Source organism: Giraffa tippelskirchi, chromosome 12 (assembly GCF_054371585.1).
Source record: "Giraffa tippelskirchi isolate mGirTip1 chromosome 12, T2T-mGirTip1v1.2.pri, whole genome shotgun sequence".
Taxonomy (NCBI): domain Eukaryota; kingdom Metazoa; phylum Chordata; class Mammalia; order Artiodactyla; family Giraffidae; genus Giraffa; species Giraffa tippelskirchi.
The window spans coordinates 97,229,127-97,243,885 of record NC_137286.1 but is presented as its reverse complement, the minus strand read 5'-3'; the positions used below and the strand labels follow the sequence as shown (position 1 = coordinate 97,243,885).

The window sequence follows — 14,759 nt, the reverse complement described above, 5'->3', positions numbered from 1 at the left end:
TCCTGATCCTGGGATTGAACCCATGTCTCCTGTGTTGGCAGGCAGATTCTTTAATACTGAGCCACCTGGGAAACTGTTATTTGATGGTACTGGGTTAATTGCAGCCCCGGGGCTCTTCAGTCTTTGTGTCATGTGGGATCTTTAGTTGTGGCACTTAGGATCCATTTTTTTTTTTTTTTTTTTGCAGCATATGGGTTCTGTATAGTTCCCTGACCAAGGATTGTACTCAGGTCCCCAAGATTAGGAGTGTGGAATCTTAGCCACTAGACCACCAGGAAGTTCCTCCACTATACTAGATTAGATACATTTTTCAAGATCATCATTTAGAATTTGGTAATATTTTATTATAGTGGCCTTTGTATAATGAGATTTGATAGGGATTTAACATTGTTAAAGATGTTTTTCTTTTTATCTTTTTTAATTGGTAATACTATATATGTTTTCATACATATATATTTGTGATTCAGTTTCCACATATTGAAATTTGTTTATTCATAGAGAATCATCATGAATATTCCAAAATAATTGTTCTTAAAGGCACATATAGGTTAAATTCTCCAGGCTCACTTCTATTATTAAAGCATTTATCCTTTTGAACTAATCATTTGACATGCTTTTTGCAACTAACTCTTTAGAATTTTATGTATTATATGTAATTTTTTAAAATGCCTTAGTTTAAAATTTTAAATTAGTTGTTTCATTACTCATTATTGAAATACCCAAAAAGATATAAAAATGGCTTCATATTTTAAGGAAAGTATTAGAGGGGTATAATTTATCTTGCATGATTGGTAGCTGACAATGAAAGGATAAAAGGGAATTTTATCTAATAATTATTTACAAGCTGCTATAAGAAATTATAGTAGGAACTATTTCTCCATGTTTATAAAAGTATCGGTTCTGACATGCCAGATGATTCATAAAAGAAACAGGGCTCTGTTGATGCTTACTGAACAAAATGACAGGTGTATATAGGTGTTATGTTTTAACCCAGTTGTGTTGTTATGCACATCCGTTTAGCAGATTGTTTCTTACAGGTTTTCTTTTCTGTGAGCATATTTTATTAATAACACTGGGTTTTCATTTGTAAAGCATTTTGTTTAAACTGATTTCTATCATTATAGAAACACCTGCTGCATTTCCGGACACTGTAAAGGAAAAAGAAACACCAGCCCCTGGTGAGGATATTCATCTAGAAAGTTCCATTCCTCATACCGATTCTGGAATTGGAGAGGAGCAAGTGGCTAACATCCTGAATGGGGCAGAATTAGAGACTAGCACAGGCCCTGATGCTATGAGTGAACTGTTATCCACTTTGTCAAACGAAGTGAAAAAATCACAGGAAAGCCTGACCGAGAATCCCAGTGAAATGTTGAAGCCTGCACCATCCATATCTAGCATTAGTCAAACCAAAGGCATCAATGTCAAGGAAATACTGAAAAGTCTTGTGGCCGCCCCAGTCGAAATTGCAGAATGTGGCCCTGAGCCTATCCCATACCCAGACCCAGCATTGAAGAGAGAAGCACAAGCTATTCTTCCTATGCAGTTTCATTCCTTTGACAGGTAGGTACTGAACTTACTATTCACAGTGCTCTGTGTAGAGAAGGAAAATTAGTGTCTGTTTAATTTAAAAATATTAGGCAGATCTTGAAAACATGTTTATTACTGTAGATTCTTATCACAAAGACTATCAAAGTGATAGGCAAACCTGATTGATCTCAAAGTCAGGCATTTTAATAATATGTTTCAAAAAAGGGGCTTCAGTATGAAATGGGGAATGGCACGTTGAATTGGAAATAGGGTAACACAGATTCTGATTATGACCTATCATCAAGTGACTGCTGTACATTGGAAGAGTCATTTTATATGTATGTGTGTGTTTATATTATGTACATGCATATGTATAAATATGTATACATATATGTATATAGCTATATACATATATGTGAGGTAATTGACAAGTCATTGTTTTTTGTTTTAAAGAGAAAAAATCAAGTAAATAAATCAGATATTTCTTAAACTGTAATGTCAAAATAAACATACAGTCAGAATGCAGTTTCTATTTCATATTGTTTTCTCAAATAGACAAACTGCTTTGTCCAAATTAGAGCCAGTACTTTTTGAGTTTAGGGGTTGAGGTGTGGCAATAAAGGCATTTTCAGTTAGGGTGCATTATCTTTTTATACATAAATAGTATTTAAAAATTGCCTATAAACATTTTAAGCAGTGTGCTACAGATATTTTTTGAAAATCTATTGGGAAAATATAAATGACATTAGTCATCATGTCAGATAAAAAGAGAGAGAATCGGTTTTGTTTTCTGTGAACTTACACTAGTTAAAGGAGATAAAATGTTTGCAAATATTTGTCATATAATTAAAATGTGTTAAGTATCAGACATTTTTTAACGACTAAAAAAGCAAGGGTATAATATATAGGAAATTATTTCTTTTTTTAATAGTTTGGAGGTTTATTCACATAGTTCCTTGGATATTCCCTATGCCATTTCATATTTAGGTTGCATTCCTAAGAGATATGTGTGTGTGTGTTTATGAATTTATATAAGCATAAGCACATAAGTATTTGTAATTGTATATATTTATAAATCTGTCTATAAGTAACTTATAATAGTTTAATTTGGGAGCATAAGTTTTATGTTCCATTTAAAGTTCTGTATCTAAATTTTGTTAACATATAAGCAGTAAATACAGAGAAATATTGTGATTTGTTTAAGAGATTCCAATGAAATAAAGATTAGGTAAAATATCTCTTTCCTAATTTAAGATTATTGTTAGAACAATTTTTTTCATTTAAACTTAACAAAGCAGTCACCTGAGTGCCAGTATTCATAGCCACTCAAAATTTATTACACTTTTAAGGATATTGCTTTACAAAAAATAGAACTTTCCATTTGTTCCTAGTAGCATTTGTGCAAAATGCAGTGGGAGTGCAATCATTATTCGAAATTGCATAAGTAGAAATGAAATCGTGGAGCACAAAGCATATTCCAATTCTTTTTAGGAGAAGGGTCTCCAGTGTAGTTAATATATGCAGTAGCTCAAGTACTATCAAATGTAAATGATGAGGTGATACTGATGAAAGGAGGGGATTGAGGTCTCAGGGGGCGCTGATGACGGATTGAACAGAAGCGGCCTTGCACTGCACGTAACTCAAGTCTGTCGTCTTCACTGCTCAAAGCCATAATGGGAGGTGGCAGTCTGAAATGAGTTGCCACGGCAAAGAGTATTATTTTTGAAATGCTTTCACACAAATCACTAGGCCCTGCATACAACTTAGTTTCATGCTTTAATGTCATCAGGAGGCACAAATTGGTGTGTCTAATTGTTTGCCACCTGCCAGCAAAATGAGCTGCCAGCCAGCCAGACGGGTTTGATTGTCTGTCAGCCATTCAATAGATTGAGAGTGACAACATCAAAAATTTAACTTCAAACTCTGGAGCTTTGAGCAGCTTTTCAGAGATATCATCCCTACAAGTGCTTCTGGACAACTGCATTTTTCAATTATATTTGTGATATATTGCTACCATTTGCCTTATCTGTGCTAAAGTGTTATCTGTCTTAAGGTAGCTATAATTACATTATGAAGTATATAAACATATTTCTGAAGCACTAAAATCTGAAATTCAAGTTATGACATGTCTTTTAGCATCATACTGAATTCCTTGAAAATAAGATCCAAGAAGACAGACTTGAGATGCAAAGTCCTGAATACTTTTAGTTTCAAACACAGAATTATCTTGGGTCTTACTCTACCAATAATGTGTTTTTCATTTTTATCTTTGGTTGAAAAATAGCTATAAACTCGGTTGCTCATTTCTTTGTAACTAAATCATACATAATAATAATATACAATCCCAGTGGAAATCACCTAGGATTTTCCTTGATTTAGCCAATAGTTTATTGGTTCTTTTGAAAATGTGCTAGCTAAGCATTCTTTCGGTTTTCTCTAGATTGTAAGTTTGGGAATAACTTGCTAAAACAACTGATGTCATATGAGTTATATGTTCAATTACATTTTTCATATGGAGTTTCTCTTCACTTAGGATGGCACATTGACAAATTTCAGTATTTTGAAGTTTGATAAAAAATATCATTTTTATTAGGTAAATTGCAACATCAAAATTTAGAAACATTTTGACTTAACTAAAATGAACCTTTTTCCTTTAGTATTAAATCTTCCATCAGGTTGTATTATGAAACATCATATAAGTATTCTCATCTGCAAGTATGGAAAGCACTGATTGTTTTTCTTTCATTTCCTCCAGTCATCATCTGTGCAGATTGAAGTATATGTTTTTGATTTCACTGAGTGACCCTAACAAATTTATATTTATGACTGTAAAGCACTGAAACTGCTAGACATCCACTGGTACTATTCTGTAGAGGGAACGCTGTATGTATAGAAGAAGTATGATAATGAAATTGTAAGAACTTTCCTACTGTTCTATTACTATGAAGCAAAAAGAAACACTTATGGTTTTATTTCTAAGAGAACAGTTTAATAATCTCATAATAGAACTTAGAAGTATAGTTGCAAAGTTCCTCAACAATTCTATTTATTCTGATAGATTTCTGTGTAGATGTATGGTTTATAAAATAGTCTAGCTGAGCTATTTTTTTTAATTAATGTGTTAGTAACTCTGTAACTTTTAGATTGAGGGATTGGCTTTCCCTAAAACCATCCATTAAGTTCTAGCACATCTTTTAAACTAAAATTTAATCCTGCATATCCAAATGCTTTTAATCTTTTGAGAATTTGGTGTATATATCTGTGATTTAGCTCAGTCTTAATTCCCCAGGGATTCCTGAGATACCCCCTTAGTTTGGACAAAAGACAAAAAAAAAAGGCCGAGGACAATATGTTTGTCTCCCTATATTTTAACTGTCATTATATTTCAAAAAATTGTTTTCAGTCTTGGTTATCACCAAACGCTTGTAATTGTGTTGCTTCTCTGACTAATAGACAATGATCTTATGGTGTATACTTCATCCCTTTTGATTTTCAAAACCTGCTCATGTTTGAATTATTGGGTTTGATATGGTTAAGTGAAGTAGTTTGTATTTTTCCCCTCAAACTTTTAGTGTCCTTGCTTTCCAGTGTTTCATTCTCTGAAAAAGAAAATCTCTGGAGGAAAAAAAGTATTTTGTAAATATTATTTGACTAAAAAGCAATATAGATAGCCTTCATATTACTCAACTTCAAGAACAGGCTTTGTCTAGGTATTTTCACTATATATATATATATATTTTTAACATCAGTGCTTTAAAAATTAGTGCTAAAAATGATAGTTTAGGATAAATAAAAAATATCTTGTAGAAATGATGGAATCCTCCTATATTGATTTCTTTAAGCTTAGAATTAAGTAAGAATATAAAAACTTATAATTACTACAGAGTACTTCAATTTCTGTTTTTATAGTTTTCTATTGTTTTGTTAAGAAAGTATTTTGCTCATATTGCTTAAAGGATGAGCAGGTAAATGTAATCTAAATTGTTTAAAACTCTGCCAACCATTACAATTCAAAGTTTCAGTGATACTGAGCTACTGAAATCCCAGCTTTTATTATGCTCCAAGTGCCCTAGATGTAGTATTTAAGGCCAGCTGCCAGATGATGCAGTTTTGACCCAGTATGGTTGTATTCTAATTTTCCCAACATTGTTGCCTTTTTCTCTCCTGACATTTCCACAGACAGTTCAATGAGTTGAAAAAGTCATCACTCTTTAAAGGTGAATTAATGAAATAGTTTTTCATACATCCCATTTTTATATTGGTATTCTGTTTTACAGAGTAGGAATTAATAAATTATGAAAATGATAGACTTGCAATTTCTAATGAGCTTCAGTAAATTGTAATATCACCTTAAAATCAGAAATAATTATTTTCTCTTCATAGTTTAATTTTTTTCTTCCAAGATAAATGTTTAATGTCGGTAAAACTTGTTAGAAAAAGAGTAATAATATAGAAATTAGGAGAAATGGTTCTTAGTAATGGATCTCTTTGTGATTAGTTGTATGGCCCTTATCTGTTCTCTTTGGTTCTCTGGGACTCAGTTTCCCAACATGGAAAATAATACATTATTTCCAAAAAGTCCTATAAAGAATGAAAATCCTGGAATAAGTGAGATGGCTTTATAATTAGTTTCAAAAAGTAGCAGATGACTGTTAACTTGGTTAAAACACCTGAATCCCAGGAAAGATTCGGCATGCCCTTTTTCAGAGCTATTCCCTCACTTTAGGCTCCTGGCATCTCTCAAGTGTGTTCCTTCTGTTATCTCCCAGCTGGCCTCACTATTTTCCAGGTGTTGCCCCACCAAATGGACCTTCCACATTTATGCTAGAAATGTTTTTCTTAAATGTAAATCTCATGAAGATTTCTAAATAATATCTTGTTATTACACAATAAAAGATGAACTCCTTAATTTGAAATAGAAAGCCCTCACCTTTCACCAACTATAATGATCTATTTACAGTTCTTCAATCTTTTATGATTTTTCAGATATCTTTGCCTTGAGAAGTTTTTGCTATTGAACTTTTCTATTCTTAGCTGATTCCCACTGATCCTTTTTGATTCAGCTTACTCTTCCCTGATAATGTTCATCCTTTATGTTTCTGAAAGTTCCTGTGCCTAATTCTAATCAGAGTGGTTACTGAAATATGTTGCACAGTTGATTTATTTGTGTCTTGTATTTTTTTTTCAAGTATCTCTAAGGCATAGGTTATGTCTTAACTTGTCTTATGTGTCCCCTGACTTGTCAATGTAGTTGTATTCCCTTAAACTTTCAGTGTTCAATAAGTGTTACAGAAAAGAGGGAGCAAGTGGAAAGAAGAAAGGAGTTGTTTTAAAATCCATGACCAATTATAAAACCCATTTGTCATATTAAGTCGCTATTTAAAAGCCATCTCTTATCTTCAATATCTCAGTTTACACTTAAGACAGTTCTTGAGATGTGCAGATAAAATAGTATCCTTTTTACAAAATTTGCATAACTAGTTAATGGCGACTTTTAAGATTTTTTTTAAGATCTTTAAGATTTTTTCCTATAGTTTTCTAGACTGTCAGTCTTTCTTGACAGACATGACCTGTGTTCTAAATCTACTGTCATTCTAACTCTTCTTTTATAAACATGATGGTTTTGTTGTTATTCTTGAAATATGGTGCCTAAAACTGCACATAGGATTTGATGAGGTCTGACAGGCACAGAATATATCAGGATTATTGCTTCTTTCGCTCTGGATACTCTTGCTGTGGTAGACCCAGATAGCATTAGCACTTTTGAGAGCCATCAGTTCAGTTCAGTTCAGTCCCTCAGTCGTGTTTGACTCTTTACGACCCCATGGAATGCAGCACGCCAGGCTTCTCTGTCCATAACCAACTCCCGGAGTTTACTCAAACTCATGTCCATCACATCAGTGATGCCGTCCAACCATCTCACCCTCTGTCATCCCTTTCTCCTCCCGCCTTCAATCTTTCCCAGCATCAGGGTCTTTTCAGATGAGTCAGCTCTTCGCATTGGGTGGCCAAAGTATTGGAGTTTCAGCTTCAACATCAGTCCTTCCAATGAATATTGAGGATTGATTTCCTTCAGGATGGACTGGTTGCATCTCCTTGCTGTCCAGGGGACTCTCAAGAGTCTTCTCCAATACCACAGTTCAAAAGCATCAGTTCTTCAGTGCTCAGCTTTCTTAAAAGTCTCTCACATCCATACATGATTACTGGAAAAACATAGCTTTGACTAGATGGACCTTTGTTGGCAAAGTAATGTCTCTGCTTTGTAATATGCTGTCTAGATTTTCTTCCAAGGAACAAGCGTCTTTTAATTTCATGGCTGCAGTCACCATCTGTAGTTATTTTGGAGCCCCCCAAAATAAAGTCTCTCACTGTTTCCATTGTTTTCCCATCTTTTTGCCATGAAGTGATAGGACCAGATGCCATGGTCTTAGTTTTCTTAATGTTGAGTTTTAAGCCAACTTTTTCACTTTCCTTTTTCACTTTCATCAAGAGGCTCTTTAGTTCTTCTTCTCTTTCTGCCATAAAGGTGGTATCATTTGAGAGCCGTAGCAGTACTAATGATAGCTAAGCTTTTTGGACCACTTATAGTGTTCCAGGTAAAATGCTAAGCATTTGATATGTATTAACAATATATCATTTTATCTTTGTAACAATCTTATGAGGTGCAAACTATTATGAGTCTCATTTTAAAAGTATGGAGAATGGGGCTTAGAGAATTTACTTGCTTGATACCTTAGAGGTAGAATTCTAACTCAGATCTGTCTGACATTAAAAACTGGGCTTCTAGTCACTGTGTACTCTATTTATATCCCATGTTGTAGTAACTACTAGACTGCCAGTTTTGCTGTCAGTGAAGTGTCTGGAGGCTTTAATGTCAGCTAATATTAAATCTTGGATGTGGGGTATCTCTTCACGGCTGCTCAAGCAAAAAAAAAAAAAGAACTGTACAAAAAAGATCTTCACGACTCAGATAATCATGATGGTGTGAGCACTCACCTAGAGCTAGACATCCTAGAATGTGAAGTCAAGTGGGCCTTAGAAAGCATCACTACGAACAAAGCTAGTGGAGGTGATGGGATTCCAGTTGAGCTATTTCAGATCCTCAAAGATGATGCTGTGAAAGTGCTGCACTCGATATGCCAGCAAATCTGGCAAACTCAGCAGTGGCCACAGGACTGGAAAAGGTCAGTTTTCATTCCAATCCCAAAGAAAGGCAATGCCAAAGAATGCTCAAACTACTGTACAATTGCACTCATCTCACATGCTGGTAAAGTAATGCTCAAAATTCTTCAAGCCAGGCTTCAGCAATACGTGAACCGTGAACTTCCAGATGTTCAAGCTGGTTTTAGAAAAGGCAGGGGAACCAGAGATCAAATTGCCAACATCCGCTGGATCATCGAAAAAGCAATAGAGTCCAGAAAAACATCTATTTCTGCTTTATTGACTATGCCAAACCCTTTGACTGTGTGGATCACAATAAACTGTGGAAAATTCTGAAAGAGATGGGAATACCAGACCACCTGACTTGTCTCGTGAGAAACCTGTGTGCAGGTCAGGAAGCAACAGTTAGAATTGGACATGGAACAACAGACTGGTTCCAAATAGGAAAAAGAGTATGTCAAGGCTGTATATTGTCACCCTGCTTATTTAACTTATATGCAGAGTACATCATGAGAAACGCTGGGCTGGAAGAAACACAAGCTGGAATCAAGATTGCCGGGAGAAATATCAATAACCTCACATATGCAGATGACACCACCCTTACGGCAGAAAGTGAAGAAGAACTAAAGAGCCTCTTGATGAAAGTGAAAGAGGAGAGTGAAAAAGTTGGCTTAAAGCTCAACGTTCAGAAAACTAAGATCATGGCATCTGGTCCCATCACTTCATGGGAAATAGATGGGGAAACAGTGGAAACAGTGTCAGACTTTAGTTTTTTGGGCTCCATAATCACTGCTGATGGTGATTGCAGCCATGAAATTAAAAGATGCTTACTCCTTTGAGGAAGGTTATGACCAACCTAGATAGCATATTTAAAAGCAGAGACATTACTTTGCCAACAAAGGTCCATCTAGTCAAGGCTATGGTTTTTTCAGTGGTCATGTATGGATGTGAGAGTTGGATGGTGAAGAAGGCTGAGCACCGAAGAATTGATGCTTTTGAACTGTGGTGTTGGAGAAGACTCTTGAGAGTCCCTTGGACTACAAGAAGATCAAACCAGTCCATCCTGGGGGAGATCAATCCTGGTTGTTCATTGGAAGGACTGATGTTGAAGCTGAAACTCCAATACTTTGGCCACCTCATGTGAAGAGTTGACTCTTTGGAAAAGACCCTAATGCTGGGTAGGATTGGGGGCGGGAGGAGAAGGGGACGACAAAGGATGAGATGGTTAGATGGCATCACCGACTCAATGGACATGGGTTTGGGTAAACTCCGGGAGTTGGTGATGTACCAGGGAGGCCTGGCGTGATGCCTTTCCAGGGGTCGCAAAGAGTCGGACACGACTGAGCGACTGAACTGAATATTAAATCAGATGTTTTCAGAAGTTTTCTTTTAGTAGGAAGACATTTAATGTTGTTTGCATTTATTTACAAGCCATCAGTACATGTTGTTGAGATGAAATGTTTTTCCCTCATTCATATAACTCATTTTTCTTCATACACATCTCAGAGCTTCGGTACTTGACAAGATGCCTTGTTACAGACAGTTTGTTACCAAATTGGTAATGATCAGTTAATCAGGAAACTTTGGCCATATATATATATATTTTTTTTTTTGTACCATTTACAAATACATCTCATAGCACTATCAATCAGTTTGTTTCTTTATTTTACCCATAGGAATTTTAATGAGAGATTTAGGGAAAAAATTATAGTTTTACTTCTTTTCATATCAAGAATTGATAATTTTGTTTTCTTGCTAGCTTGTCAATGACAAGGGAAGAGTTTAGGGAAAAGTTTTAATGATAAATCCAAAATATTAGTTTGGTTTCTTTTCTGTTGATCTTTATGTGTATCATTGTAAATAAATACCTTATCTTACAGGCAGAGAATTATTTCAATTTAAAAAGTGGTAAAAATTATTAACATTTATAAGGCGTCTCTTAATTTGACAAGATTCTTTTAAATACAGTCTCATTTAATTTATCCAGATTTATGTGAAATAAGTCGCATTTGCCGTGCCATTTTTACTGAAAAACTGAAATTTAATATCACATAGCTTGAAAGTGATTTAGTTCTCAAGACTTAATCTTCTAACTCCGCATCCTGTATACTCTCCATAATGTTACACCGCCTCTCAGTGAAGTAAATTAAAGTATTCGATCAGGAATGTTCAGTGAAGGGATTGAAAGCGTAGTGTGTGCTTTTGGAAATTTAATAAGATAGTTGAAAGTACAAGGTTGAGTCTAATGAATTGACTCTATCCATTAAGGGAAAAAAAAGTATCCAGAAAGAGCTAATGGAAGAATTTGGGGGGGGCAGAGGTTAAAATTATCTAACATTAAAATTACTATGGTCACAAAAATATTTTAAATGCCCCTAAAAGTGAAAATAATAATCCTTAAAAATTTAGATTTTTTTACATTGATGAAGTCATTTTTCTTTTAAAAATTGTTGGTATTAAAATATTTAAACCATAGACTTGTCAATGAGTCATTGATATAGTTTCCTTTAAATAGAGCTTTTTAATGATAAAATTAAATTTTTATTTACAATTTAAAAGACCTAGTTTAAAAGGTCTATTTTAGGAACTTCCCTGATGGTCCAGTGGTTAAGACTCCATGCTCCCATTGTAGGAGGCCTGGGTTCTATCCCTTGTCAGGGAACTAGACCCCACATGCCACAACTGAGAGCCCGCATGCCTCGGTTAATGACCTGGTACAGCCAAACAAATAAAATAACATCTCAGAGACGGTATTTTAAAAAGACCTAGTTTAGATTGGATATTTTTTTGCTGATGTTCACTTGTTTTCAAACATTATATTTGAACATAAAATACCTCATACATCTACTTTTAAGATAAATAAGTAAGTGAGTAATGCTTGAAAGTATTTATTAAATAGAGTTAGTGTATTGTAAACTTTGAGAAAGATGAAGCTACACTGAAATAAAGTAAAAATATTATGTTAAAGAAATAGTTTCTTTATCTTTTAAATTGACTGTTCACATCCATTCATTATTTAAGGTTAACACAAATGTTAAGTTCAGAATTTTTTTTAATGAAATTCATTTAAATATGCTAAAGAAACATGAGAACATTTTCAACTTCTAAGCTCACAAAGTCAATGTTTGAAAGCTAAAGAGATCCTTTATCGAATGCCCAGTGTATCCTCTCATTTCTCTTTCATTGTAATAGCATCCCTATTATGAAAAACGACTCAATTTTATTCAGGGAAATGAAGTTTAATTTTATTGTTTGTTGTTGTTTAGTCTCTTAAGTCGTGTCTGACTCTTTTGCAACCTCATGAACTGTAACCTTAAGTTTCCTCTGTCCACGGGGTTTCTCAGGCAAAAATACTGAAGTATTTTTCCTTCTCCAGGGGATCTTCCCAACTCAGGGATCAAACCCATGTCTCCTGGATTGCAGACGGATTCCTTACCACTGAACCACTTTGTTATTCCATATTCCTTGCCTTATATTTAGCTTTACTATGAAGAAGTTCAGAATTTGGCTTTCAAATGTTCTTATGACTATTTTCCACATTTAGAATGTAATAGAGATACAATGGACACTTTATATATGTATATTTACAAAAAAATCCCTATGTGCATATATGAAAAATATTCTAACTAGAGCTAACTATTCTAACTTTTTCACATTTTTCTAGGGTCATGATTATAGACCACATGTTATCTTTAAAAAAAGATGTCCAAATTCTAGAGTCTACATAAATATTTGCCAAATAGATGATAATAGTTAACACTTTACAGTATATCCTTTTAATGTCTATATTCTTTTCACCAATGAAGTTGCAATCAGGAATTATTTTAAAAAAAAAGAAAAAAGAGGACAAAATTTGATGATAGGACTTCCCTGGTGGTCCAGTGATTGAGACTTCACCTTCAAATGCAAGGGAGGCAGGTTCAACCCCTGTTGAGGGAGCTAAGATCTCATAAACCAAAATGTAAAACCAGAAGCAATATTGTCACAAATTCAGTAAAGACTTTAAAAATGGTCCACATCAAAAAAATGTTTTCTAAAAGATACTTTGATGTTGATTACATGTATCTGCCAATGCAAAATCAGAATTCATCTTAGACATTGTGTTATTTTTCATCATTTCTTTGCAGGAGTGTTGTGGTACCTGTTAAGAAGCCACCTCCGGGTAGTTTAGCTGTAACTACTGTAGGAGCCACTGCTGCTGGAAGTGGACTGCCAGCAGGCAGTACCTCTAATATATTTTCTGCTACTGGAGCTACACCAAAAAGTATGATTAATACAACAGGTATTGTCCTTATCTATTTTTGTGATACTTCATCTTTTTCTTTCTGTTTTCTGTATCTTCATTTTTTCTGCTTATTTGATCTTAAAAATTAAAATACTCTGATCATTTTAAGATTATCTTAATCTTTAATAAGATTATTCTTCATGTTATCTTTCAGATTTTGTAATTCTAGGGAATACTTTTTAGGCACTTTTGAAAACACTATGGGTTTTGTTTTGAGTCTTCTCAAAACAAGATGCTGTTTACTTTCATAGTGAACTCAGATTGCTGAAGGATATTTGGGGAGCAAAGCCAAAAGATAATTTGAACATTGACATTTGATATGTAAAAATTAGTAAACTTTATCAAGAATATCAAAATATACTATATATATTCATGACAGCAAATGGATTTAGTGACATTTTCTGGTTGAAACCTAATATATACTTTTCACAAAGCTCCCCTAAGAACCTTGACGATATGCAAGAGCCTCAACTTAACAAAAAGTGCATGTGAATAAGAACCACTGTTTGACATTGTATTAATTTATATACTTAGATTACAATTATATCCATTCATTGTCCAACATTTTCCTAAAAATTCTAGAAACAGAAAAATTCCAAATCACTACAAATTTTAAAAGCCTGCCTAAATTAACTTTTTTTTTTGTAAATTTCCAGAAATGTTCCTGTTGATTATTAGCTAAATAAATCCTTACCCAAATCTTTGTGATTCCATTTTAGGTATTTACACAACGCAAGATGATCCCTGACTTTCCTTCCCTGACTATAGTAGTCTTCTCTTCTCCAAACTGTATAGCCTTGAACTTTTCCATCTATTATCATTACTTAGATTATTCCCATTTTTATTAACTTCATAGCTCTTTGTGCTTTCTGTATTATCTTGTTTATCATACCACCTGAGTCCTGACACATCATGAACAGCACATTTATGGGGTTGTAGTAAGTAGAATGTACTCTATGAAGCATATTTATGTTAGCAAATAAACATCATTAATGGCATTGTGTTAAAGAACAAAACATCTTTGATTTATACATATTAAAACAAGTATTTATAGCTGACTTGTGTGAAGACTTCTTATGTAAAGTTTTTTTTTTTTCTGGCTAGTTTATAGTCTTACTCTTTTACTCATTCTGCTTTCTAGAAGAAGGAATAAAAATGTTTTCCTTTTACCAAAATGTAAACTCAGAAAAGTGTTAAGAACTTTAAAATATGCCAATGTAGTAGGAAAAAAAAAAATCTGCATTTGGTGTTTGTGGACTAAATCCTTACTTTTAAGAGTAAAAAGCAAATAATTTCTTTTTTATCTTTATTTGAAATAAGGTATGATATTTTCCTTGAATTTCTATTCTATGAATTAATAATAAATTTAGAAAGTGATGGTAGCCAGAGGTCTAGTGATAGTATAAAACATATATTACAATAAAAATGTAGGTAATGAATATGCTCCTTAGAAATACATATATACAGATACACAAACACGCACACAGGTAAACTGAGGGTCAGCATCTAAACTGGACCCAAAACTAGTTTAGATTTTGGCACAAACATGCTGTGTAAGTGTTGTTGTGAAATCCAAGTTTTATGTATATTAGTGCAAGATAAGATAAAGACAAGATAACATTTAGGAACACTAGATGTCCCTCAACTCCACAGCTATTTAATATACTTATATGGTGTAAGATAGGAAAATCTGTTCTAAGATGGCATCTTCATATCGTTGAGGAAACTCATTATTTTAAAATTGGGTACAAATATACTTATTATAGCCCTTCTTAAGCTATCA

The 14,759-nt window shown here is 33.8% G+C and overlaps 1 protein-coding gene across 5 annotated transcripts in view; it reads left to right on the top strand.

The window, feature by feature from the left end:
- NBEA (neurobeachin) overlaps positions 1-14,759 on the top strand; it is a 650,396-nt gene that overhangs the window by 238,974 nt on the left and 396,663 nt on the right. For all 5 annotated transcript variants that reach the window (XM_081551831.1, XM_081551834.1, XM_081551833.1 and 2 more), the window contains 2 exons: positions 1,125-1,563; positions 12,819-12,973. In XM_081551831.1, the coding sequence (XP_081407957.1) occupies positions 1,125-1,563; positions 12,819-12,973 (594 nt within the window). The remainder of the gene's footprint in view (positions 1-1,124; positions 1,564-12,818; positions 12,974-14,759) is intronic.